Source organism: Suricata suricatta, chromosome 9, assembly GCF_006229205.1.
Source record: "Suricata suricatta isolate VVHF042 chromosome 9, meerkat_22Aug2017_6uvM2_HiC, whole genome shotgun sequence".
Taxonomy (NCBI): Eukaryota; Metazoa; Chordata; class Mammalia; order Carnivora; family Herpestidae; genus Suricata; species Suricata suricatta.
In genome coordinates this window covers 11,650,853-11,677,697 of record NC_043708.1, presented here as the reverse complement: position 1 = coordinate 11,677,697, position 26,845 = coordinate 11,650,853, and the positions used below count along the sequence as shown (strand labels likewise).

The 26,845-nt window shown below is 37.1% G+C and overlaps 1 protein-coding gene across 1 annotated transcript; it reads right to left on the bottom strand.

The window, feature by feature from the left end:
* Positions 1-740: 740 nt before the first annotated feature.
* On the bottom strand, positions 741-24,915 carry PPP4R3A (protein phosphatase 4 regulatory subunit 3A). Its single transcript, XM_029952164.1, has 15 exons — positions 24,897-24,915; positions 24,511-24,566; positions 22,806-22,904; positions 18,781-19,398; positions 15,124-15,201; positions 14,928-15,044; positions 14,440-14,556; positions 12,496-12,627; positions 12,293-12,395; positions 10,721-10,879; positions 5,401-5,570; positions 4,294-4,436; positions 3,556-3,746; positions 2,959-3,185; positions 741-1,985 (listed from the first exon to the last, which is right to left on the bottom strand). Exons 1-15 carry the CDS (start codon positions 24,913-24,915, stop codon positions 1,875-1,877), a joined length of 2,340 nt encoding a protein of 779 aa, XP_029808024.1. The 3' UTR covers positions 741-1,874.
* Between the last annotated feature and the right edge of the window lie 1,930 nt (positions 24,916-26,845).

The following is a 26,845-nucleotide window of genomic DNA, read 5'->3' as shown; positions in this document are numbered from 1 at the left end:
AAGTAAGTCTTCTGGGAGCCCAGCCAGAAAAGTCCATTTAAACTGTACTGATTAAGGCATAAACATGGGACTTGCTAGGTAACAAAAGAAGACATAATATAATTAAACTTAAGATCTTTCTTCTCTTTATTGGCAAGGTAACTTAACTTCAATTATTAATAGCCAGAACTTGGGTCTTAGAAATGTCTCTATACTGTAGTGAAATACACTTAAACTCTTATAATAATGCACCCAAAATTTGTTTAAGAAATAATTAGCCAACAATAAAACTTGTTTCATGGCTGTAACAAGTTCTCACTTCCTGACTTTCTATCCAACTATTAAATGTACCCCTATTTTTGGTATCACACGTTGGAATTGACTGAGTTAGGACTAAGCAAGAAAGTAGAAGCACACGGTGCTTGTTAGATGAACTCTGTTAAAAGTATATGATACTTCAAATACCATCCTTTCCTGGATGTTGGTTTTTATTTACATTTATAAATACATTCTTAAGTTCTAAAAGCATATTTAAAAAAAGGGTATGTGACGTCAAGGTATGTTTTCATTTCCTTAGAAGAATTTTAACACCTACGACAATAAAAAGGACCTATTTACAGTGTACACTATTGTACTAAGGTGACAGCTGATGGTCCTTTGGCCACGTATTTATTTAGGGACCACCACTTACAACTCCAGCTGGTATTCCAAAGGGAGTAGTTTTAAAAAAAAAAAAAAAAGGAAAAGAAACATACAACTAATACAATTTCTCTTACTCTTCACTTTTCTTTTTATTATTCAAATGTTATTTTTAAATCATCCAGCCTCAATTTTGATTTAATGTACCGTCATTTTCCCAAGATATGAAATTTCAGAATCTCTTTGGAATACTAATTTCACGTTTCTAGGTTTAACAAAATGGTTGAAATTTTAAATTCCACTCTATTTCCCTGAATTCTCAAGACAGTTGCTGATGTAAATTTTAATATAAAATATTTAGTCACAAAATAGTATTGCTTTTGTATGCACATAGTTGTAAGATTACTTTGTTTTTGTCAATAAAAACTATACCATCTTTCATAAAACTCTAAACAAATTAAGAACTGTGATGTAGAACAAAAATTACACATGGTAAAACAGGTACCAGCACAACGTTAGGTTATATTACATCAAAAAAAGTTTTAATGGTCCCAAATATATATACTCAACAACTAAGCATACACTCAGGAGAAAAAAAATCAAAAAGTGAAACAAAAAAATTATGACACAAATGACCACATCTAGAATTCCACTCAATCTTTAATCAAGCAGGGACAAATCCCCACTTAAAAAAAAAAAAGTCTGCAGTTGTAGGGCAAAGGGAACAGATAAAAAAGAGGAAACTTTATATTCGCCCCTCCCCCAAAGAGGTTTTCCAAACCTGTTGTAGCTCGACTAAAATGTTCAGAATGTATGATTTTAAAGGCAGGTCTCTTTATACAAAGAAACTGCTGGCATTCTTAACTAGCGAAGAATTACGGCACAAGAGCCTATTCTTCTGAGTCTCAAACATGGTCCGAGAGAGCATATTCTGATTGTAGCAACTGACCAGTCAATCCAGAGTTCCACTTACAAAACCCCTGCCCTGTTGGCTTTTTGTTTCCATTTCCTTCCCTGAGAAAAGGGCAACGTGTGGTCCAAGCTGGAGAGCTCAAAGGCGTAAGTCTTCCCCTAACTGTGTAACACCCCCTCCTCCTGCTCCATTGAATTGGCACTTGATGAACAGCAGTCACGTGTGCGAGGCTGATCCGTATCAGTCACTCACAAGAGACCACTGCTTTGCTGTGGATTTTGTAGGGGGGAGGGGTAGAGAGCCAGTTTTCTCAACAGGTACTGATCACAGGCAGTTGCCATCATTAGGACTCAAACTTTGCTTTCTTTGACAGCGGTACCGTGTCTTCCTTGTCTTCATCTTCATCATCATCCTCATCATCATCAGGATAATCTACCAGACCCACGAGGCCTCCCTGTTCAGAAATAAGGTTTATTTTTTTAATCTACATTTTCACATATTTTAAAAAGGATACACATCCCCCCCTCCCACTGTACTAAGTGTGGTGATGTGAGACGACATGCAACTGAAATCCATCGTATTTTGGTCTATAATCCTAGTAAATCACCCAGGGATAGAAACAGTAATCACTGAATTGAAAAAACGTTTTAAAACTTAACAGCGCATTAACAAAGTCTTAAATAATATCAAATCAGGAAAGTGATTCTGCCTTTCCATCCAGCGTCCTTTCAGCCCCGGGCCTTCCCCAGAAACCGCTGCAGCTCTAGCGAGGCGGCTGCGGGCAAAGTCACCCGGCTCTGCCGTCAGCTGACACCTGCACGTCAGTGTTTCTCAGTCACACGTCTTAGCCTTTAGGGGTCTCGTGCTCTTGTCAGAGGAAAAAAAACCTATGGGGCACTGTATTCCTGGTTTAGATCAACGAATCCCAATGCCAGTCTGTGAACTGCTAGTCCTGGGCAGGATGAGGTGGCCCAAAGAATATGTTTTTATTCTGAGATTATGTCTTATCTACATTTATGGTGTTAAAATTCTGATCCTCTCTTCTATGGAGATACACCTTGCTTGACAAAATAGTGTCAGGAGGGTCCAGATATTTCATTCTCTCTCCTCCACCCAAGTCTTTATCAACTTTCCCAATTACTACCCAGATTAAAAAAACTTAAAATTTTGCATATATTTTGACACAAATTTGAACCTGAGTTCTAAAATGCAAATAACCAAGATAATTTATTCAGACTTTGGTATTAATCACAAAAAACTTTCAGAAATTGCTCAAGTTCTACATACATTCAGGTAGTGATGGGAAAATTATTCCCTCTAGTTCAGAAAGGTTTGATCAGTTCCAAAAGACAGTACCCAAAAGAAATCTCAGTCACAGTTACTGTTGAGCCAGATTAAATGAGAAAGGCCTGGAAGTCAAAATGTACCTTGGTCGTAATAGCTGCCGTCTGAGATGTACTTTTAGGGACAGATCCAGGAGAGCCTGGAGATCCTGGCGATCCCGGGGATCCCGGTGAACCAGGCAGATTTGCTGCAGGTGACTGGCTGGTGAGACTAGTTTTTGTTCCACTAGAGAGGGAAAGCTTGAAACTTGGGCTCTGCCGACCAGAAAGATTCGTTTTCAGAAGCACCTCTTTTTCCTCACTTTCTTTTACTAAAAATAAGAATATTGTCAATAGTTGTCACCCATACTTGCCCTTTTTTAATCCCCCCAAGTGAGGTGCCACTACAACGCGATTTCCTAGCTGCTTCCTTTGCTGGGGGAAAACACAAGTTCAACACACCACTGAGAAGGGATGAGACCTTCTGTACTCAGTGTTTCTACCCTTCCTGAAAAAACCTCGCTCTCCTTAGGTCAGATTAAGCTTTCACCCACAGCCAGTAAGTCACATTCTTTAAAGCAACAAATCCTGAACTCTATGTCATGACACAAAACAAAATAGGCACTCCTTTTGTCTCAAGGAAAAAAAGGAGAGAAACCCAGGGTGGGAAAGCTCTCATTTTTGCCCAGCTTTTCAACATACGTTTCTTCCTCTCCATGAATTTACTTATGGGATCCATAATATCATCATCGTTTTTAGTTTTGTCAGACGGAGACACCACAGCGTCACCGTCTTCCATGTCCTCTTCGTCAGTGTTAAACCACATCTCCTCCTCGTCTTCTAGTGTTCTGGCGTCTCTTCGATACCGATGGTTCCTCAAAATGGACCGCATGCTAGGGGTGAAGAGAAGCAAGTAAACGGACTCCTCCAAAGTGGTGCTCCAAATCAGACCATCTTAACGGATCAGGGAGAAGAGACTTATACACAGAAGCTAATGAAGAACCAGACTTTTCATATACAATTAAACATTCTACCGTATCTAGTATGGATGTTATTAAACTTGTTAACATTAGGAATTAAATTATAATTTGTGGACTTTTAAAATATGCCGTTAAGTATGTGAATTCAGGTATTTAGAAAAATATACAAGATCTCTCAAACAACCGGGACCAAAGTAATTCAAAAAGTTAAGTGAAGCCCCGCTGCCATTAAGTGTTGGGTTTTCTTTTTCATGATCTCGGCTGACAGACACGGGTGGAAGAGCCCACAGATGCTGCTGATGTGCACGCAGCCCTTCAGGGAAGCACTCGTGTCGGCCACTACAGAAAACTACAACCCTGCTTACCGCACCCTCCCCCAGCCAAGCCAACCAATCCCCAACAAGCCAGAAACCACCACCGTCCAACTTGAATGAATACATTTAAAAATCTGGTAATTTACCTGTCAAGTTTGGGGTTATCTTGCCTTTCTCTTTGTTGTTCAAATCTCAGTTTTAATCCTTTAAATGTCTGTACATAATCTACATCTTCCAGTGCTTTCCAGTAATTTTCAATTACATGAGCGGTTAATGATTTTATATCCTCCTACAGTAAAGAATTATAATGAAAAAATACAATAGGAAAAATGTTACTTTAGCCAAGAGGTCTAATTGTAGAGAATACATTAATAGGCCCCAACTAGATGAACTTCATAAAATTATAAGCCAATTTTAGAAATAATCAAATGAAAATGGGCATAACTGGCTATGTTACACAGCCAAAGCATTCCTTCGGTACGTCTCAGAATTAACGGGTTTTCCCAGTGTAACTGCCCAGATCCCACCCCAGGTGATTCTCATTCAAGTACGCGCAGGGTGGGGGCAGCACGTCACAGCACAGTGCCAGGGACAGATGGCGGTGATGGCCGCACAGCAGTGTGAGCACATGGAATGCCACTGATGCATACACTTTTTTTAAAGGCCAATTTTGGGGGCTTCTGGGTGGCTCAGTTGCGAAGTGTCTGACTCTTGACTTCCGCTCAGGTCATGATCTCAGAGTTCATGGGACCCAGCAGCACAGAGCCTCCTTGGGAATCTGCTCCCTCTCCCCAGCACGGCTTACGCATTAAGTGCATTTTTTAAGGGAAATTTTACATTATATTTTACCACATTAAAGCATGTCACAGATAATTCTGACACGCACTGTTTGAGAACCACTAGCATACTATATTACTAAAGAATCAAAAGTTTGTAATGAAATTGTTCTTTAAAAATATGTAGGGAAAAGTCAAAATTCAGAAATCCTCCAAGTTTTGATGTGGTTTTGTTAATTCTACTTTCTTACAATGATCACCGTGACAGTGTTAGATCAGTCACCAAACCATCCTATAAAGGATTCACAGCTGCTGAGAGACTGTATTACTTTGAACTAAATCTCTCACAGCTTCTGGTAACATGGGATTTTTTTTTTAAATTTTCTCCAAATATAATCTCAAGCCAAAGCACCAGTAATGCATATTCAGTATTCTCAAAACAAAACCAAAATTCTAACTAAAAAAGACAGAACCTACCACTCTAATAAATTCAAACATCTCTATAATGGCAGAGTTCATCAGATTGTAGCGGGATCCGTTGTTGAGAAATGCTTTGACAACTGGTTCAAACAAAAAACTTTTCATGATGTAGCGGTTGTAAAACTCATCTTTCAATCCAATAATCTTTCTCTTAAAACGAAGAGCACCTGAAACACAGAGGCATTGTTGTTCAAATTATGTACCCCACTTCCATTTTTTACTTTTTTTTTTTTTTAAAAAGGCCCGTGTAATAATTCTTCGTGCAGCGACACGTTGCTGCTCCCAGAAGTATGTACCTAGGGAACAGGGGTCACAAAAGGGTCACCAAGAAACTGTATTCTGGAAACAGGCAATGTCATCATAGAACACAAGTCTCGGAGAGCAGAAAAATTCTGGAACCTACTAGTGACCAAAATGTACCCTAAAATAAGAGCTGAAATAGGGCTAATGAATTAAAACTTTATGCTACTAAAGACGAGAAAACTCTACATGTGACTTTCTATAGTCACCTGAAAAGCAACAGGAAAACCATTGTTTTATTAGGGCAATCCACGTGTAACTTGATCATTATTTTTGGACACTCTTACTATTCTGCATCAGAGTTCTGGGTTTACGGCAGTTGATTTGTGGATGTGTCGGGAGAACAACTATAAACCCACACAAGAGTTTGTGCGGCCCAGAACTTGCCTTCCCGTAATTTTGAAATAAATTTGGAGAACGTTGCTTTAAAAACGTGGTCCTTTAGGCTTATTGCAGCGAGTATGCTTTTTAACTTTTTTTCCTAATTTTCCTTTTTGCAATTAGGCTTTAACTTACAGATGAAAAGGTATATTTACATCTTGAGGTATGGGGAGTTACTTAAGTCACCATTCGTCAAGATCCAAATATACTCAGCTTGACACAGCCCTGTGTACCTACATGGAGTTTATCAGTAAGTTAATGCCCCAGTTATTGTAAACAGTTCAAAAAAGCATACTCACTTCATGCAGTCACATCGTCTTCGGTTGGCAAGATTAATTATTGTGTTTGTATTTTGGTTTCTTTGGAGATCATGGAAGTGGCTCGTTAAATTGCCAATTTGTTATTAATCAAGTCCTTCATGAGCAGGTAGCCAGGCAACCATGCTGACACGGTTTCTGGGTGGGAAGGCAGAGGAGTAAAGCAGCTCAATTTTTCTTTAGTTGGCAGAAAAGAGGTCCACAAGTGAATGCCCATTTAGGTACAAGCTGGTTATAAACTGCCTGAACAATGCAAATTATTTAAGAGTGTCTCTTCCTAAAGTGACACTCCGGGCAGGGAATTTCAAAATAATTTATAGAATAGTAATTGCATTTTTTTCAACTACTGAATTATTTTCAAATACAAAAGCATGGTGAAATTAAGACATTTTAAACAGTAAGAGGCACCTGTGTGTTAAGTCAAGCCTAATAAGGGTTTGTTTTCCCAAAACAATGATTTTAGAGTAGTTTTTTTGGTGACGTGACTTGACAAAGGAACTTAGTGAGGCAGTTCCATTTGTTAGGATAAAAATACATCGGAGCTCAGGCCAATTTTTCCAGTTTTAGTACTTAAGGCACGAGCTATTGTTTTTAAGAACTGGTACTCTGAACTCGGCAGGCTTTGTGGAGACTTGTGTCCTACCATAACACACGCTAGCTGCGCCCTGTGTGTGCATGCGGTTCCTAGGTAGCTGAAAAGAAACTCCCTTCCTAGAATTCACTAAGAGCAGGGTGTGCAGTGGGGCCATTATTTCCTCAGAGCAGTTAGTCCAGAAACTGCTGATGTGACAGGAGACGGTTCTACTGGTCTTTGTTTTATTCCTTCTTTCCATTTGCCCTCATTTATTTATATTCAGAACTGGGTTATGTCCACTGAAAGTCCTCCCCAAAAGCAAACCTGCATCAAGAATATCCAACCACTACTCGCTGTTGAGTCAAAGTTGCTTTCAAAAATTTACCAATGAGTTCTATGAAGTCAAGTTGCTCAGAGTAAATTAGAGAAAGCTTTTGGGAGAGGTCACACTGGCCTAACTGTAGGACTTTGGATGTAAAGTGCACTCTGCTTCCGTCCTTCCCTCCAAACTTCATCAACTTTCCAGGAGTCTCTGGTGCTCCACTCAACCACCTCTAATGTCATTCCGCTGCATCTCACACAACAGGAGATTTCACGTCACAAGTTGAGACTTCTTGCCTCATATGTAACTCATGAGGGCTAAGTAAAGCATCTACAATAACATTCTTAGTTCATTCTTTTTAGAAAATATCCATATTTTTAACAAAAAACTAGACATGAACCCTGAAAGACCAAGGAAATAAGACTGATAAAACTGCCATATGTATATATCTAAGCCATAAAGGCCTAAATTGTGAAAGACTGCTGGTCTCCCCTACAGACCTGACTCGTTGTCTTTAGGATAAAAGCATTCTAATAAGCAGCAGAAAAAAAAAACAAGTTCTATTAAGTTCGCAATTTGTTTACATTTAACCACTCATTCCCTGTTGTCCTTATAAATGGGTATATAAACTCACCTATAATGAACACTATACCTAATGTTTTATTTCAGTGTAATGTAAGAAGACTGAAAATCTAACTCTCTTCAAACTTATACTTCATTCTTTTAAAAATCCTCGACCGAAGACTGCTATGGTGTACTCTACAGCCAGTCCTAGAGTGCTGATTCCTTAAGACTGACATCCTCTTCCAGAAACTACTCATGTTCTCCATCTGGGAAGACAGCCACATGGAGGATAATTCGAGAGTGAGTTAGGTTTAATGCTAACTCCGTCTGGAAAATGCTAAGAATAAAGCATAACTAAGATTTTCCTACAACATAAACCTTTCTTCTAATGAATCTCTTCATGGTTCTCACTGAATTGTCAGACATTTTTTATGATACTGCAAGCAAAATAATGAGTTCAAGAACTGCGTACCAAAAGCCTTTCCCCCCCTTTCCTGCCATTCTTCCGCTGGACTGGTGTGTGCTGCCTACAGCACACCATGAACACGCCACCCTTTCCCCGCACGTGCACGTCAGCTGTGTGTTCACGCATGTCACGTTCTCCCATGACCAGCACAACCCAATTTACCTCTTTTGCAAAATTTTCCTGATCTGACTCATTCATGGAGAATAAAGTATTTCCACTATGCTTCCAAAAAGTACCTCAATATAGTACTTAGAATATTTTATTTTGATATTTTACAGGACTATCTCCTAATGAACTCTGATCCCTTTGACAGCTGAGTTCCAGGTCTTAATCATCTTCATTTTCTTTGTACCAGGTATCTAGCATACTTCATCAAGTCTAAGATGCCCTGATTCCAAGAAACTTCAACTACTACTAAGAAAACCAAAGAAGACTATCAATCACAACAACATGCCATTAATTTTAAGACTCACCTTGATTTCAGAGACGACAAATGTCTAAAATACAGAGCTTAGAATTGGTAATATAGGACAGTAGGTGCCCAATACATTTATTGAAATAAATGATTAATATATTCATTTATTTAGCTTTTCCATTCTGTCCTAACTCCCTTTCCCCGCACTTGAACAAAACCCTCTATTTGACATGAAAGAAGTGTTCATTATGAATTCACTCTCAACTTGGTCCTGGGGCTCTCACTTTTACTGTGGTTGGTAGAGAAGGAAAGTGAACGAGTTTAAAAGCCCTTCTTTTGCGAATGTTGCGCTCATGGATAGGATTAGTAAGGTAGACCAAAATAATCCATTTATTGTTTTTTTGTTGTCCATAGCAGTCCAGATTAATGCCACAAATGCTCTGTGTTACTTTTAGCTGGAAAAGTTTACCAAGGTAATATCAAAGTTCCTGGACAATCAACAGAAACTAATTTTACTAAATATCTGAAAGTTGGAAAACGAAAATATGCTAGGGCTACATGTGTTCTCAGTCCATACTGCTGTGTCCAGTGGCCTGAAAAACTAAGTCAACTGTAACAGTTAACCCTGATAAAAAGTTTAATGTTTTTAGAAGGAAATCTATTTCTACGACTACTTTAAATATAAAATATTGTAGAGCAAATCAACATCAGACACTTCCTTATAAAAATAATGTTCTTAAAATTTTAAGATATATTTAAAAAATCCATTAAGTAAAAAAAACCTGTAAAAGAAATTTTAAAAAGTCACAAAGATGGATATATATGTTCAGGCCTCTAATTAGTGAATGGTTGTGAGGACTTTAAACAACAACAAAAGAAACTTACCTATAAAAAACAAAAAACAAGTTTCCAGTAGACGTTTTATTGAGCCTCTAAGGTAGCCCCACCTTGGTCTGTCAATGTACCAAAGAAGGCTGGCTGCTACATGATCAAGAACATTCTCAAATAACCTCTTTCCAATTCTGAAACATGTTTTACTTCAACAAACTAGGGCCTTAACACAGTTAATCTTTGAAAAACATGTACATCTAAGAACAATTCATGTGTTGCTCTAAGAAAGCTAACACTTTTCCCAGAAAGGTTCACAAGTACACATTTTAGGCTTTATTAAGCCACATGTGTATGGCTGCTGTAGCTTTTTTTTTTTTTTTTTTTTTTTTTTTTTAAAACAACCCTTTAAAGTCTGCCCCTTTGCTTGTGGGGAAGAGCACTGGGTGTTATATGGAAACCAACTTGGCAATAAAATATTTTTAAAAATTTAAAAAATAAAAAATAAGTAAAGTCTGCCCCTCTGGCTCTGAATTATCTGAGGTAACAAAATGTTATACTGTTCAGCACTGGGTGTTGTATTTAAGTCATGAATCGTATACACTGTATGTAAGCTAACTTGACAATAAGTTATATATGTTAAAAACATGTTATAATTGTCACATATAAATAAACCTGAGAAAAAAGTTATTTGTACAATGAATGGACCATCTACAGACCTTGTGCTGGGCATTTTGTAACTCGGAATGGGTTTTAGGAAGTCAATGCCATTAGATATAAGGTTCCAAATTACAAAAATATTCAGGATTTAGTGTGAGACCCGAGAACACCTAATTTATAATTAGTAATGCAGCACTAAAAAAGTCACTGAGGTTAAATGATCTAAGGTGCCATTTTAATAATGGAACACTTCAATGTTAATTGTGTAGATACACACTAACCCCTTAACTTATATAACTGAGAAATATGCAAATAAGGAAAATCTTCTCAAAATGTGGCAAAACTACATAATCAGTGTAGTTTCCTATTAGAATCTAGGTCTCTTGACCTGAAATCTGTGACCTTTTCTTCTCAGGCAGTTAAGGCCCAAAGGTACCAACAACATGATAAAATACAGATAACAAATAATTCTACCAGAAGCAACACTTACATAATGCCAAGAAAGCATGCTTGGAGGCCATAAGAACCAGCACTCTCCGGAGGATGTCCTTATTAATAATGTAGTTCTTTATGTGGTAGGTATGGTGCTCCACACAAAATGTTAACAACTCCAGGACAAGTGCCAACAACTGGGCAGTCTGAAAATCATCTAAAAACAAAACACATTTTTTTTAACAGCTAATATTCTTTTCCTTTCCAAATGTAAGTATCCAAATTTCAACCAAGTAAAATCCTATCTACCCCAATTTTATTTTTTTATGTTTATGTATTTGGGCAGCGGAGCAGGCAGGGAGAGAGAGAATCCCAAGCAGGTTTCCAGCTGTCAGCGCAGAGCTCACAATGGGGCTTGATCTCACAAACCGTTGAGATAATGACCTGAGCTGAAATCAAGTCAGATGTTTAACAGACTCAGCCGCCCAGGCGCCCCAACCCAAAATGTTCAAGTTAAGGAAAAGGGAACAATGAATGCCTACTATGTGTCAAGAACTGTGCTTTCCATTTTCTTCAACGACTCTAGAGGACTTAGTTCCACAAAACCCAAGTATGAACAGCAAGGCCGAGAGGCGGCATCAGTCTATTAGATCTGCTTTACTCTAAAGTGCAAGAGCGCTCCTCCATGTCACCACATTCCTCACAGACAGAGCACAGGAGGTCTTGAAAGACACCATCTGGTCTTTGGTGGAATTACTCTCTCTGCTCCTATGATTCCAATGTGTTTTGGGGCTCCTTTATTACAAAGGATGAATCCACGCTGAAGTATAATGATTGGCTTATTTTTCTTCCTCACCAGGCAGCCAGCTTCTGGAAGTATTTTACTAGTTTTCATTTCCCCCATTTAGCCCCTAAAGATTGCAGCACAGTGCCTTCCACACAACAGGTTTTTAACAAACGTTTGAAGAACTAAACAGGTGTTGGAAAGAAGCCTCAAGCGTTACCCAACACAAAGAGAGTAGGCAGAAAAATGAATTCTCATGTTTCTCAGACTTAATTCTAGAGTCACAAAAAGATTAAACATTTATTTTCTAAGTGGTATTATAAATTATATTGTACTGATTGAATTCAAAGAGGACAAAATCATCTTCTCAAAATGGTCAATAAGGGATTTCCCTTGAAGACCCTAAAACTACTTTCTCAATCACTCACACACAAGCTAAAGAAGGAAAAAAAAATGCAGGAACAATGAGTAATCAGCCTATGGATAATTCTCAATGCAAAGAAGGAGTGGAATAATGAGCACAGCTTTGCTCTGCACATCTGGAGTGCAAATAACAAAATGATTTTTTTCAATATTACTTCCATTTATTTAACCTATGTAAATAAAAAACATGAATATTGCCTTATCAAAAAATTGTTTTAAAATTCTGAAAACAAGTATCTCCTATTACGTCTTGTCTCCAAATATAGCACTTTTAAAGAAACTATCTTGAGCACTTTTTGAAAATATATTATTACCCCTGTGTTAACCAAATGGCTTGAACTTTTAAAGACTACTACTCTACATCAACTTTGGATTTCAGAATTCAAGAACAAAGAATTTAACTACCAACCTGCATTATCTTACCTTTGCTGGGTTTGTCTTCTGTTGTATTTGCCAGTAAGGGAGCAGTGAGGACATGCATACAGTGCTTATAAAAGAAACCCAGAAACTCAGTCTTCTCTGTTTTCTAAAAATCAAAAACACTTCCATGAACTTTAATGGCATTGGTTCCTACCAGCAATAAACAATATACTAGCATAAAAACAAGAAAAATGCCTGTGGCTTACATTGGCAGTAGCTAACATGTTCTCTGGGTCAACTAAAGTTCGAAGCAGGCCCATAAGTTGGACTGCTCCTCCAAGTTCAGGGTCTGTATCACAAATCATATGTTCTATAATGAGGTTGATGAGCAAAATATCCTGGTGAGAAAAGTACACACAATAAGGGTCACTTATTATGAGTGAGAACAGAAAAGCACACACTATGACATGTTACAGCACTATCCTAGCGATCCTGTTAACTGCCAACAAAAGCGATGACCAGCTTCCTCAATCGGGTATGTGGCAGTGGTCCCTCCTGCGTGCAGCAGGCACATTTACACGAACTGGTACAGAAAAGAAAGTCTCTTTCTCTATGATCTTTAGATCCCTTTGATTAAAGCAAACACATAGTTCGTTTGGTGCTAACAGAACTTTGTACTTCTTAATAATAAAATTTCCCTTGTGAAGAAAGCTAGTAGGGATTTTGGTTTAAGAAAGAATAAGAATATTTAACTAGAATTTACAACATTACTCTACTTTCACTGCATTTCTATAGATTCCTTCTTCTTATGGCAAATAATATCTGTGTATTCTCCACTTACGGAAATGACACAAAGTTTCCATTTAAAATAAATTTAGTTGGTACCCAAATGTGTGAAATTAGAAGAAACAAGATTATGCTATTTAGATAGCACAGAGAACAAATGTATTATAATGATTCCAAATGTCAATGAAAACTGATTGCTAGTTTCCCTGACGCTCTATGACCACAGTTCCTGGCCCAGGGAGTAAATTAAAAAGAGAGGGATTCGGTGAGGAAATCTCCGCTCTTGCCTGTATATCCAGTGGTCGGATGGACACAAAGATTGAAATTGGGAATTAAGAGGCCTACTGCATGAAATGACACACATTAATGTATGTGCAACCACTGAGTTTCAGGGCCTACAAGAACAGTTTTTATTTTTAGTAACACAGGTATTCCGGTTTTCTGGATAGGACTACTTTATAAAAGAAAAGTGTGACATAATATCTAACAGTCCAAACTGGTACTTTACTACCCTCGTACTTCAATTAAAAAACAAACAAAAAAAAAACCAACCCTTAAATACAGAAAATTACTAGCCACTCCACTTCAATTTGACATATTATTTAAGGTCTTGTAAAAGAAGTAAAAGTCTATTTTCTCAATTTTAAAAATGCAGTAAGAATTCTACATAGATTTTTTTCTCCCTAAAAGGATGCCTCCCACCTCCCTTTTAAGATGCAGTTGAGGGCAAAACATATTTGTTTATTTTTAAAAGTTACTTCTAAAATCTTATGGAAGCAGTAGGAAAAAAAACTCAGGATCACTGGATCAATTTTAAAAATAAAACAGAAGAGCACACACATTTGGGGCCGCTGCATATGCCGTGTCCCGTCCTCCAGGAGCACCCTTCACTCTACGGATTCTCTCACTTACGTTAAACTGATGTGTGTGAACAAGACCACAGCTTGTTCCTTAATGGTTAGGCAGTAAAGGAAGTAACCCTAAATACTTTTCCAAAGGACTGTGCTTCCTTTCTTCATTCTTGGTGATTGAGAATCTATCCCTAGCAAGGCCAATGTTTTCCCAGAGAAATTGTAATTCCACATACAGAAGAATAATTTATTGATTAAATGATTAAAAGAAGACAGCATATCAAGTTAATGACAGAATTAAGAAACATGGTATCAAAAATTTAAAAAAAAATTTAAGGTGAGCATTAACAAATAACTGGTGTAAGACACCATTTCTCAACTAAGACAGGAGCTAATTTAGGAGAAGAAATAGCCATGTGGCTTATGGCTACACTTTTCTCAAATATCAGCTATTTAAATCTTTAAAAATGAATAATATATACAGTCACAGCTCCCCATGTATAAATACTTACTATTAGCGCAAATAATATTTACCTTGTTGGTTATTTTTTGCTCTGTTAACTTCTTACTTACATCATCGTTCTGCTGTGCCTCCTGCATGACAAACTCTCGTACCATGGAGGGATTATATTCAACCAAGTATGAGAATATATCAGTAGCAGCACTTCGCACCTGTGTATCATCCATGCCCTGCAGATAAAAAGCACTTATTTCTCCTAGAAATGTAAATCTATGTAAATCTAAAACCTAACAAATTACAAGAAAACAATGCAGTAAGAAAGAGGGTCAAGGTACTGTGGCATGTAAAAACTATTCTATGGATAGTTATACTTCTTTAACATTTCAACAGACTGCAAATTTAACAATTTATTATTAAAAATATGGAAAATTCCTGAGTATTCTTTCAGTTAAGGTTTAAGGACTCTAATACTAGAATTTTATAGTTTTTACGTTATGTACAGCTAATATTAAATATTGGCTGTAATCAAACAATTCCATAAAAATATTTTTTGTGGATTAAAAATATAATGGAAATTAAATATAAAGAGAAACAAACTTACAAGGATGACTTCTAAAGCTGGTAATATGCCCATGTTTGACAAAGTCTTGAAAAAAGCATCTCTGTTTTGAGGTTGAAGTGTTTGGGAAAATGCACAAAATTCTTTTAAAAAGTTAACCTAAAAGAAGGAAAAGGACAAATGAATATAAAATCTGTTGTTTTAGCTTTGTGCCTTTCATAAGTATCAAATTTCTTACCAATTCCTGTCTTTTCTCCTCATCTGTTGCTTCATCTGTTAGTTGTGCAAACAAATCTGTCAGAAACTTTTCATCTTCCTGTTAAATTAAAGGATAAATTTATGCTAATGGTAAGAGTATATTAAAACATAATTTTCAGATGCTACCGAAGATATAAAACACAATAACAGGAAAAAGGAAAGATGGCATTGACAATAGTATTTTTTAAAAGAGAGAAGGAAAAAAACCAGACTATTAAAGGACAAACTGGGGATTTATGCAGGAAAATTATTCTTTATATTTTGGCAAGGCTTTAATTTCCTAAGCCTATTTAAGGGACACAGTGTGAATATTTTGGGCTTTGTGGACCATATGGTCTCTGCCACAACTACTCATCTCTGTTGTTATAGTAAGAAACAGCCATAAACAATATGTAAATGAGCATGGCTGTGTTCAAATAAAACTTTACTTATAAAAACGGATATAGGCTATAGTTTGCAACCCCCTCATTTACACAGGGTTTTGAAACCTTACCTTTAGAGGATAAGGTTCTACAACCTCTCAAATGAGAGTAAAAATTAAGATAAAGCCTCATTCAGGGAACCTGGGTGGCTAGGTTGGTTGAGCATCCATCTCAGCTCAGGTCATGATCTTATAGTTCATGGGTTCGAGCCCCACGTCAAGCTCTCTGCTGTCTGCACAGAGCCCACTTCAGATCCTGCCCCCCCAAACTTCTCCCCTGCTCACTTGCATGCTGTTTCTCAAAAGTAAATATTTAAAAAATGTATTTTAAAAAGATAAAGCTTCCTTCACATTTTAAAGTCACAGAAAATGATTCAATTATTTAAAAAGCTAAATGCAGAGCTTTTAAAGAAACATCTATTATCTGAAGATATCCCATACACACAAAATTTAATATGCATTATTTTGAAAAAGATAAAGAGGCACTCTCAGGAAATTAATCTGCATAAGTCAATACAAAACTTGGAAGCAACCTCAGATGTAATCTTACCTCCTTGTTTTATAATTGAGGCAGATTAAGAAATTTACCCAAAGACCAAGCACAGGTGGTAGAGACCTTCCTGATAATCTGTTCAACTTTTTCCATCACTATTTTTATGGAAGATTTTGTTATACTTTGGGGCACCTGAGTGGCTCAGTCGGCTAAGCACCTGACTCTTGGTTTTGGTTCAGGTTATGATCTCATGGTTTGTGGGTTTGAGCCCACACTGGACTCCATAGCTGGCAGCACAGAGCCTGATTGGGATTCTCTCTTCCTAACCCTGCCCCTGCTCACACTGTCTGTCTCTCTCAAAATAAATACATTAACTTAAAACATACATATATGTATATAAATATAAAAGAAAGATTTTGTTTTACTTTAATTCTATATGACTATTAGATTCAACCACTACTTCAGCCCTACAGACATGCCCAAGTCGAAATATATATACTCAGTAGTATGTATATATGTATGTTTATGTGTGTATGTAATTTCCCACTAGATTATAAACTTCATAGTCACTGTTGTATGTGCTCAGGAAACATTTTCTGTGATATTAAACTGGTTATTCCTACTTTACTTTTTCTAAAATGTAAGAACAACCACACCTCAAGCGACACCCAATTTTAAGATCCATCCCAGATATAATCTATCCCACCAACTGGAAATGAAATGATTGAAAAAGATTCTCTGAATTGCTCTATTTGGGGGATACAGAAGTTGAGAGAATAAGAATGTTTCAAAAAAATGTTAAATAACATCACAGAGCAGTTGATACTAAGGGGAGAGTGTGATTGTGTACATAAGGTGGGTAGAACTGGCTTTAAATTATATCTCAATCATCCTTTTTCAAAAATTTATAAAATTCTTTCCGTCACAGCAGCGCTTTGATTCTAAGTGTCCCGCATCAAGAGAAACAGAACTACAGCACTGGCAGCCGGGCTTTTACAAAGCATACTGTAGGGAAACAAAGACTCAATACTTAAATTATTCAGACTTAATGAGTAAAACTGGCATTTCACAGGTCTGAAGACCAAGAAAACACAGAAATGACAAATCCCTGCACAACAAAATGAGAATCATGTGGAGCTAAAGGAAAGGACCAGAAGCACTCAGGACTGTCAAGGAAACCAGAACAGATGCTCCAGTAAAAACTAGATCCTTATCAAAGAACAAATAGGAATTGGTACTGGAAGCTTCTCCCTGTTCTGTATCAATCACAATACACTGTACAGAGATTACTCTTGTCCTTAACTGTACTGACTACATTATTCGTTTAAATGTCTCTCTTAAAAAGAATGGAGAACATGTCAAATCAAGTCAACATGAACTAGAATTATTCCTAGCTCCAGGACAGCCATGTTGGTAAATAACTTTTCTATTTGAATTCAGTTTTGTTTTTTAAAGGTGACAAAGGCAAGGACCCTGAAAATACAATATTCTAAAAAGGAACAACCATAAATATTAAACTCACTGCTTTATTCGTAACGTGTGCTGTCAAGCAGTTCCCACCAGCATTTATTTGCCTCCTTTCTTTACAAAACCAGGTTTCAATTATTTGCAGATTTGAGGTAAAGTCTTGTATCTTTCAAGTCATATCATTCTGTCTGTTTTTCTTATAATATCATGGGCATCAAAGATACAAAAAACATGCCAGGTGCACAAATCATAGAACTCTGAGCATAGTGCAACGGTTTATTTTGGTTAGACTATACTAATTCCTACACTATATGATAAGATACGGAGAGGTTCTTGGACTTGGAAGGTATTACACATGTAGATTACTGGCTGGCTCTCAGAGATTTTGATTTCTGTGCTTTGTGCAGACTCCAGGAAACATTACACCCTAGGCAATTCTGATGCAAGCTCCCTAAAACACCACACCTGAGACTGGGGATACTGTAAAAAGAAATTTGGAGTTTAATATGTCAAAAACTAATAGATACTTTAAAATAATGCTCATGAGGCTTACATCATGTTCATGCATGATCTTTTATCTTCACATGACTTGACCGGGCAGATACTAACATCACCATCCTTCACATCAGGAAACTGAAGCTTTGGGAGGTTAAGAAAGTTGCCCAAGTCACACAGCTAATAAGGGACAGGTGGAGCTGTCACCCCTACTCACAGCCAACTTCCCCAGACTCTCATCGAGCATCGAAGCATGCCCTTTGGTAAAGAGACCTGTAACTGTAACTTGCCAACATCTGCTGTATTCCCTTGACCCTAAAACTGGGTCCCTTTATATACAATTACCTGGCAGTGTTACCAATTCTGCAGAACTTATGTTCTACAGTTAATGACATATTTCTTGGCTTCCTTATTTTATCTTTCTTTTCTCTTTGGATCTATGCTATGCAGAACCGACAGATTAATGTACCTAAAATTCTACATTCAACCATTTCATTAAGACCATTCTCCTAACTTCTTCAAGCTAGACTTCTTTATCACATTTACTTTCCCTGACACAAACATAACACCCTTCTGGTCCCACAGTATTATATATTATAGTCTCTTCTATTATCACCAACATACATACCTTCAGACAAAAATCAAAACTCAATTTAGGTATTTAAAAGGAATAATAAGTTACTTCTGCTAAATTAACAGTTTAAACAGTATCAATCAAGAAGGTATCTTTGTGAGTAGGAAAATAAAATGATCTAACTCACCTGTAACATACCAACAATTTCTACCTTATTGAAAAAGATAAAGGAGTGAAGAGTTGATAACATATTTTCTTCAAAGACCGAAGGGGTAGGTAGAACCATATCTTGGATGTACTGAACTCTGTATGTCTGATGAATTTTTTGTTTCAGCTCAGGATCAGATATGGGAATCACTTCTTTAAACTTGGCTGTTTTTGTTAGAAATTCCCTGTGTTTTCGTGGTTGTGATAAAGCAGGATCATATTCTAAGCATCCAATGACGTCCATTATACATTCCTCAGAAAACATAACTTCAAAAAGAGCAGTTCGATTCAAGAGGAAGATGCCTTTGATAATTTCATACAAGTGGTGCAGTCCTTCAATATTTTCCAAATCCTCACACACATGAAAGAGCTCTAAGAGCTTTTTAATATAACCCTCATTTTCCAGTGCTAGTGCAAGTTTTTCACGACGCAGGGGGGAAGGTAAAGATGATGCCACAAGTTCTGCAATTTCCTCAAGGCGACTTAATTCACAAGATGGCAATTCTAAACCAGGTGATGACATATCATCAAAACGCTCCTCTTCAGATTCATCTACGAGATCCTGAGTGATATCCACTGAAGGGTCCTTTCCTTGAACCTATTAAATAAGATTTACGATGGCTGTCATAGAATATAATCAAGCAAATCTAAATGATATTCTTAGATGAGTACAAGAGAGGTTTTAAGAATCCTAACACTATATGCCAGGAGAGCCACCAATATTTAAGTAAAATTCAAATAAATATCAAACATCATAATGTTGTGATCACAGAAAATACATGTAATTGTAAGCAACAAGGAAAATTTTAATATCAATTCCTAAAAGCAAGGGCCAACGAACATGTACAAACTGGCTTTGGACCAAAATGGGTCAATGATATGCTATGAATGCTGGTTGGTGGCCCAAAAATGTGAATACGAAAAACTATTGGAGACAAGCATATTCACACAAAAATGAAACTATTTATAAAAAGCAACTGTAACATGTATGTAGTACAGCACAGTAGAGTAGATTCCCCAAGATTATTTACTAAAAGTAACCAAACCATGGACGTTTTCCTGTCTATTCACCCAAACCCGTAAGTTTCATGATCCCCTGGAGAAGCCGGAAGGTTTGTTGTAAGCCCCAACTTTATGTCACTATATGGGCTCTTAGTGTTCACAATTAAAAACATTTTAAAGTAAAAGGATACTTTTACCAAAGAGCAAGGATTTGAGTTTTGCTATCTTAGCCCTACAATTTGAGACACTGTCACTAAATTTAGCAGCCCAACATGCCACATTGAATGATAAAGGCTTGGAAAACTTAGACCTTATATGAAATGGCCAGGAAGCTAAAATTCCTTAGCATGATTAAGAAAGACTGTTAATGGATACTGGAACGGGAGAAGGACTGGAATAGGTCTTGAAATTATGCTGCAAGTTGATCTCATCTTGACCTTAACCCAGTGGGCAACACCACTGAAAGGCAGCTCGGGGCACATTCATGGATTGTACCAAATATGGTCTCAAGTTGGCTTTGGATTTGTTAACTACATAAACCCTCCATACAGCTTTAGATTCCTGATACTCAGGCTATGGCTTTACCTACAGAAACACAGTAGCATTTGATTAAAAAACCAAATGTAAAGGACAAGAACCCTTACTATAATGACAATGCTAACTTGAGTTTATCTGCAAATATGAAGGTAATCAAAAAGGTCCCCATGGTTAGGATATTCTTAGAATCTGATGTGCTCAGGGAATCAAGGTGGAATTATAATGATTTGACAAACATATTTCAGTCTTACTTTCAAAACAGAAATAATTAAGAATGAAAACAAAAGGAAGGTAGAATAAGTTACAAGAGTCTTCCTTAAGAGAAAGCATTAAGTCTTAGCAGTCAGTCTGAACAGAAATGAAGAAAATGAGAATGCGGAGCTCATGAAAAATATAAGAAGAAATATACACAAACCTAATATCTCTTATCAAGGAGGATACTAGAAAAAGGGGGAGACTTTTTGCTGTTTCTAGATCAAAAAATGAGCAGAGTTCGAGAATAAAAAAACACATAAGATCTCAAAAGAGCAAAAGGTAATGCATTCCCTAGAACAAACTAGGATCTAGAAATTGATAAGTATAGACAGGATCATAAAACACTGATTAAGAAACATCTTGAAGCTAAAGTATGTACAAGTTGTAGAGGAAGATCAGAAAATAACAAAATAGCCAGTGAGTCCTAGGAAAGTTACCAGAGACCAAACACACAAGTACTACTACCTGTGCCCCACGTGTAAATGAAGAATTACAGGTGAAGTATAGTAAGATCTGACAATTTATTAAATTTATTAAAGCCAGGCATGACAGCAGCACATGGAGTCCGGGTCTGAGTTAAGAACTGGCCTAATAGACTATGTCCAGGGTGAGATTGTTCAACTCAGAAAAAGGCAGGAGAACAAGATCTGCCTGAGCAATGGGTGTCTTCAGCATACTCGAGCTCTCCGACCTCCTTTCTCTACGGGAGAACTACACAGGACAAAATCTAGAGGCATGTGTTATGAAAACAAGCATATGGGAAGAAAGCAAAGAACAAATATGAAGAAAGGCATTCAGATAGAAGTGTTAGTCTTTACATGTTAGCAAAAGGAAAGCAACAGTTTGTTGGTCAGGTTAATATATGAAGAACACAGCTGGTTGGCAATCAAGCAGAAATAAATTATAAATATTTATAAGGAAACACTGTGCCTCAAGGACACTGTAGTTTATTAAAGCAGTGGCTCTCACACTTCAGGGTGCATGAAGAATCACCTAAAGCAGGAATTGACAAACAACAGTCAAACATGGCCCACCACCAATTTTGTAAAGTTTTTATTAGTGGAGAACCACGCTCTTGAGTTATGTGTCATGTGTGGCTACTTTCATTTTACAACAGGAGAGCTGAATAGCAGTTAAACCTTATGGCCAACAAGGCCCAAAATATTTACTAACTCATCCTTTACAGAGAAAATCTGACCCGAAAGGCTTGTTCAACTATAATTCAAATACAGTTACTAAGACCTACTCAGTCCTGATTCAGTAGGTCTGAGAAGGGGGATCTCAGAATTTCCATTTCTATCAGTTCCCAGGTCACACTGCTGGTCTGACAACCACACTTTGAAAACCAATAAATTAATGAACCTGCTGAAGATGATTCTCCAATTAAAATAAATGTGGAGGCTGAGATACTGTCCTTAGGATACAAGGGTTTACGTGAGTCTGTAACATGAGCCAATGGTTTTAGCATACAACGAATGCAGAACAGAGTGCGTACCCAACAAGGCTGTGGAGACCATGTGCTAGACCCAGTGACTCTGGAGACCCCAGAGTCCCTGGGAAATTTCAGAATCAACTGAGAATATCCAAGAAGAGGTGGAAGAGATGGTCAAGAACTACTAGAACTTACTGAACAAAGTGAGATGATCAGATTGGCATTTTAAAAGGGATCATTCTAGTTGTGGTAGATTTGCAAAGACCAGTCAAGATGAAAGCAATAAACAAGGCAAGAAAGGACAGTGGCTTAGTAAATTGTGATAGCAGTGAAAATAAAGGTAAGTGAACGAATTTAAGATTTCTAATTGAAGGGCTGAATGGATGTTAAGTGATGAAGGAAGGATAAATATGACCCACAAGTTTCTGGTTTCAGCAACGGGATAGTACTTACTGAGATGAGAGAGATGGGAGAATGAACAGATTCAAACAGGGACAGTGAGTTTGGTTCTGAATTATCAGATTTGAAACACTAGTAAACACTCATAGAGGAGCTCTCAAAGGCAGCTAGATATAAAAGTGTGGGGTTCAGCAAAGGTCTTGGCTGGACAGACTGGGATCAATAAATTGCACTTGCCTATAAATCAAGCTTTTCACAGACAACAGTGAATTTAGCAAATATGAAATGCTGTCTATCTAAAATCTTGGGCATTAGCTAAAAGCACAGCAGAAAGCAATACACTCAGAAAACACATTAATTTTCTAGTTTTCTAAAATTACCTGACATATTTTCTCCCAAATTTCATCACATCCAGCTTTTTCTTGAAAGCTAAGGGCCAAATCATAATTTTCTGCTTCAGACCACACAATCAAAGTGTCCTTGAGAGAAAAAAAGTCTGATTAATATAAATTATCACAAACTACTTCAAAGTATAAGGCTTAAATAAACAATGCAACAAGGAATTGCAAACAGTACTCAGCAACATTGATACTGGTAATCCCAAGACCTTTTTACACCGAGCTAGAAAATGAAAACAATGTTTTCCTTAAGGAGAAGTTAACAAATATATGAAAAGCACTATAAAGTAACCAATCTAAATGTACTAAAAGATACAAACCTAAACATTATATCAATTCTTTGCCTGCACACGAGTTACATTTTATGTTCTAGTCAAATGCCCAGCAAGGAAGCCTGAGCTTTCATTAACTAGGGCATGTTAGGAGAACGGGATTAATAAACAAAATTCCTTCTCATCTCTCTATTGTCAGCATCGAATGTTCTTTACCTAGGGCACCTGAAGCCCACGAAATTACTGGCTGGCTAAATCTGTAATATGTAAGCAATTATCTGGACACACTTTTTAACCTTCACCGAAGTGCTGTGGTTCAAGAAGCAAGATGTTCCCACCACCCACAACCCCTTTTATTTAATGGTAGTAAGTTTAATGAATAGTTCAACAGTTTTTATTAAGATGTAATTTCTGCAAGATACTACACTTACAATACTGAGACCATTTTATATTCTCTGCAATACAGTCTTTATTCTACAAGATGCATGGTAAGATTTAAAAATATTTACAGTGTCTAAGATATCATTTCAAACTTACTGACAGTAATAAGCATATACACTGTTTTGGAGCCATCAACTATTTCAAATAAAGAGCCATCCAGGTGGGAGACATTTGTGACTCATACATGAAATTTTGAATGGTACCAGGGAGAATTACATTTAGAAAAAAGCCTAACAGAACAGCTCTCATGTAGCATTTTTTCAGGCTGGCCCAAAGAATTAGGAGAAGTTAGAGTTAGGAGAATGTGAGTACAATATAAAGAAAATAACTCAATCTAAGAAGTAACTGCAAGGAGCCAAGTACAGCACTCAGTGGATCTATGTGTGGGTGTGTTCTGAATAAATACCCTTTGATGGTAGCGCTAGGAGTTATTAAGTAGAGAAAGACTTGCTTTCAGGTATCACTCTTTGAAGGATGCAAGAAAGAATGTACTGAACTAAAAGTTGCCTTAACAGACGGCATCGTTATTATATTAAGGTCCTATTCAGCCTATGTAAGAAATCGGATTCTTACCTACACCAGGTTGCTGTACAGGGACAGAAAAGTCCCTTCTGCACTAACATCTACAACAGTAAAGAAAATAGTTCCTACCATTTCGTTGTGTCAATAGCTAATTACATTACATTTCTTTTAGGGAGAAACCAGAAAACTGTATTGTTTTAGTTTTAACTTTTGAGAATTAAATCTTAGTTGCTAGAATATCTGGAATATAAACTAAGTTTAACTTGAAGGCTTTTTTAAATTTAAAATAAAATGACGGCTTTATATAGAGATTGGTTGAAATCACATTTTAGAATTAGACTAGGAAAGTATTTTTGAACTTCTCCTTGCAAGGAATCAATGGTAAATTTTCATTTAATCACCAAACTGAGAGGATAATATACAAGGTGAAACATAAATCTTCAAAATTTTACCTGTTGTTTCTGATATGCAGTGTTAGGATTTATTTTGGACTCTAAAAGTAGAGAACCTGGGAAACAAAAACAAAACAAAACATTCCATTATGTGATTGCAAAGCAGCAGTTACATACACACATATTGCCTTTTCTGAGCACTTGATACAATGTAACTTCAGTTAAGGAAATAGGATTTTAAAAACAATTTTAAACATAACAAAACTTGTAACCCAAGAAATACTTGATATGTTTTCTTTTAACAAGAAGGACACAATCATCTTAAGAGTGAAGAATGGATGGTAAAAGAAATCCAACAACTTCTGGGCAGCAGCGGGCAGTGAGAGCACAGCACGAAGCAGGATGGCCTGGGTTTCAATCTCTGCAATACATCAGGACTTGGATACGATCCAGCTCCCAGTACATCCCCACATTACACTTCACCTTCAGAAAGTCTCTTACATCTATTTCATGATTACACTTCTCTATCTTCACATAATCAATTGTTTTCTTATAGTAGACTAATTTTAACTTGCACATTTCTCCCTCCTCCCCGACCAGGCCATTTAGTAAGACTTGTGATATTTAGAAAATAACTACTGCTTTGTGGGGTGCCTGGATGACTCAGTCAGATGAGTGTCTGACTTCAGCTCAGGTCATGATCTCATGGTTTGTGGGTTCAACCCCTATGTTGGCCTCTGCACTGACAGGTCAGAGCCTGTTAAGGATTCTTTCTCTGCTTGCACACGCACACTCTCTCAAAAATAAAAATTTTTTATTGTTTATTGATTTTTGAGAGTGAGAGAGACAGAATGAGAATGAGAATGAGGGGAGGGGAAGGGCAAAGAGACAGGGACACAGGCTCCAGACGCTTAACTGACTGAACCACCCAGGCACCCCTTAAAAAATAACCTTTAATAAATAAATTTCCCCATGCTTCAATTTTCTCTATGCACAATTATTGGATTTTTAAATTTTGTAATTATTAAGAATTGTCTAGGGGTGCCTGGGTGGCTCAGTCAGTTGAGCATCCGACTTCGGCTCAGGTCATGATCTCGCGGTTCGTGAGTTCCAGCCCCGTGTTGGGCTCTGTGCTGACAGTTCAGGCCCTGGAGCCTGCTTTGGATTTTGTGTCTCCCTCTCTCTGTCCCGCCCCCGCTCACACTTTGTGTGTGTTTCTCTCTCAAAAATAAACAAACACTAAAAAAAAAATTTTTAAGTTAAACAAAAGTTGTCTAGTGTTGCATTCATAACAAAAAAAGCAGCAAGCACATGAATATCTAGAGTCAACATTAAAAGTCTTCAGTTATCTTTGTAAAATTCTTCCACTGTTTTCTGTAAATACTAGAACAGAAATTGTAATCTATGATTTCCCAATGAAATCAGAGTATTCAGGTACATTATGAATCAAACTTAACTTTTTAAAGATGAGTTGTGGCATATAATTATACTCAAAATGTGGCTCTAGCAGAAAATACATTCCAAAAAATCTACTTTGAAATATTTATTATGTCCTCAAAAACAATCCATCTTCAGAAAACTACATAAATAACACAATGAAACTGGATTAAAGATCCAAGAGGTCTTGTGTCCTAGAGCCAAACTAAGTATTGCCTCTTTAAAATCAGGAGTGCTTGGGTGGCTCCGTTGGTTAAGCATCTGACTTTGGCTCAGGTCATGATCTTGTGGTGCATGGGTTCAAGCGTCGCATTGGGCTCTATGCCGACTCAGAGCCTACTTTGGATTCTGTGTCTCCCTCCCTCTCAAAATAAACATTTGAATGAGTGAATGAATGAAAGTTAAATTGCACAGGGGCACCACTGGCTTAGTCATGACTTTGGCTAAGTTCATGATTTCATGGTTTGTGGGCTTGAGCCCCACTTCAAGCTCTGCTGACAGTATAGGAACTGTTTGGGATTCATTCTCTCTCTCTCTCTCTCTCTCTCCCTCCCTCCCTCCCTCCCCTACTTTCACATGGGCTCTCTCTCAAAATAAATGGGGAAAAAAAAAGTTAAACTGCACAAAACCACTATCTATCCAAAAGAAAAAATTGGACATCATGATAAATCATAATTAGATATGACCACAATCAAAATCTGTGCTACAAATAATAACATCAAAAATGTGAAGAGACAACCCAAGAGAATGGGGAAAATATTTGTAAATTATTTATCTGATTAAGGGATTTTTTATACAGAACTCTGACAACTTAATAAAAAGACAACCCAATTTTTAAAATGGTCAATAGACTGAATAGATATTTCTCCAAAGAACATATACAAATGGACCATGAACATACAAAATGATACTCAACATCATTAGTCATTAAAAAAAAGCAAATCAAAACCAGAAAAAG

What these genes read in the sequence shown, in the direction of transcription:
- PPP4R3A (XM_029952164.1), bottom strand. An exon ending in ACATGTTAGCTACTGCCAAT is followed by an intron (nt 12,396 to 12,495) that starts GTAAGCCACAGG and finishes TTTGATTTTTAG; the next exon opens with AAAACAGAGAAGACTGAGTT. An exon ending in TGTTTGAATTTATTAGAGTG is followed by an intron (nt 4,437 to 5,400) that starts GTAGGTTCTGTC and finishes TCTTTACTGTAG; the next exon opens with GAGGATATAAAATCATTAAC.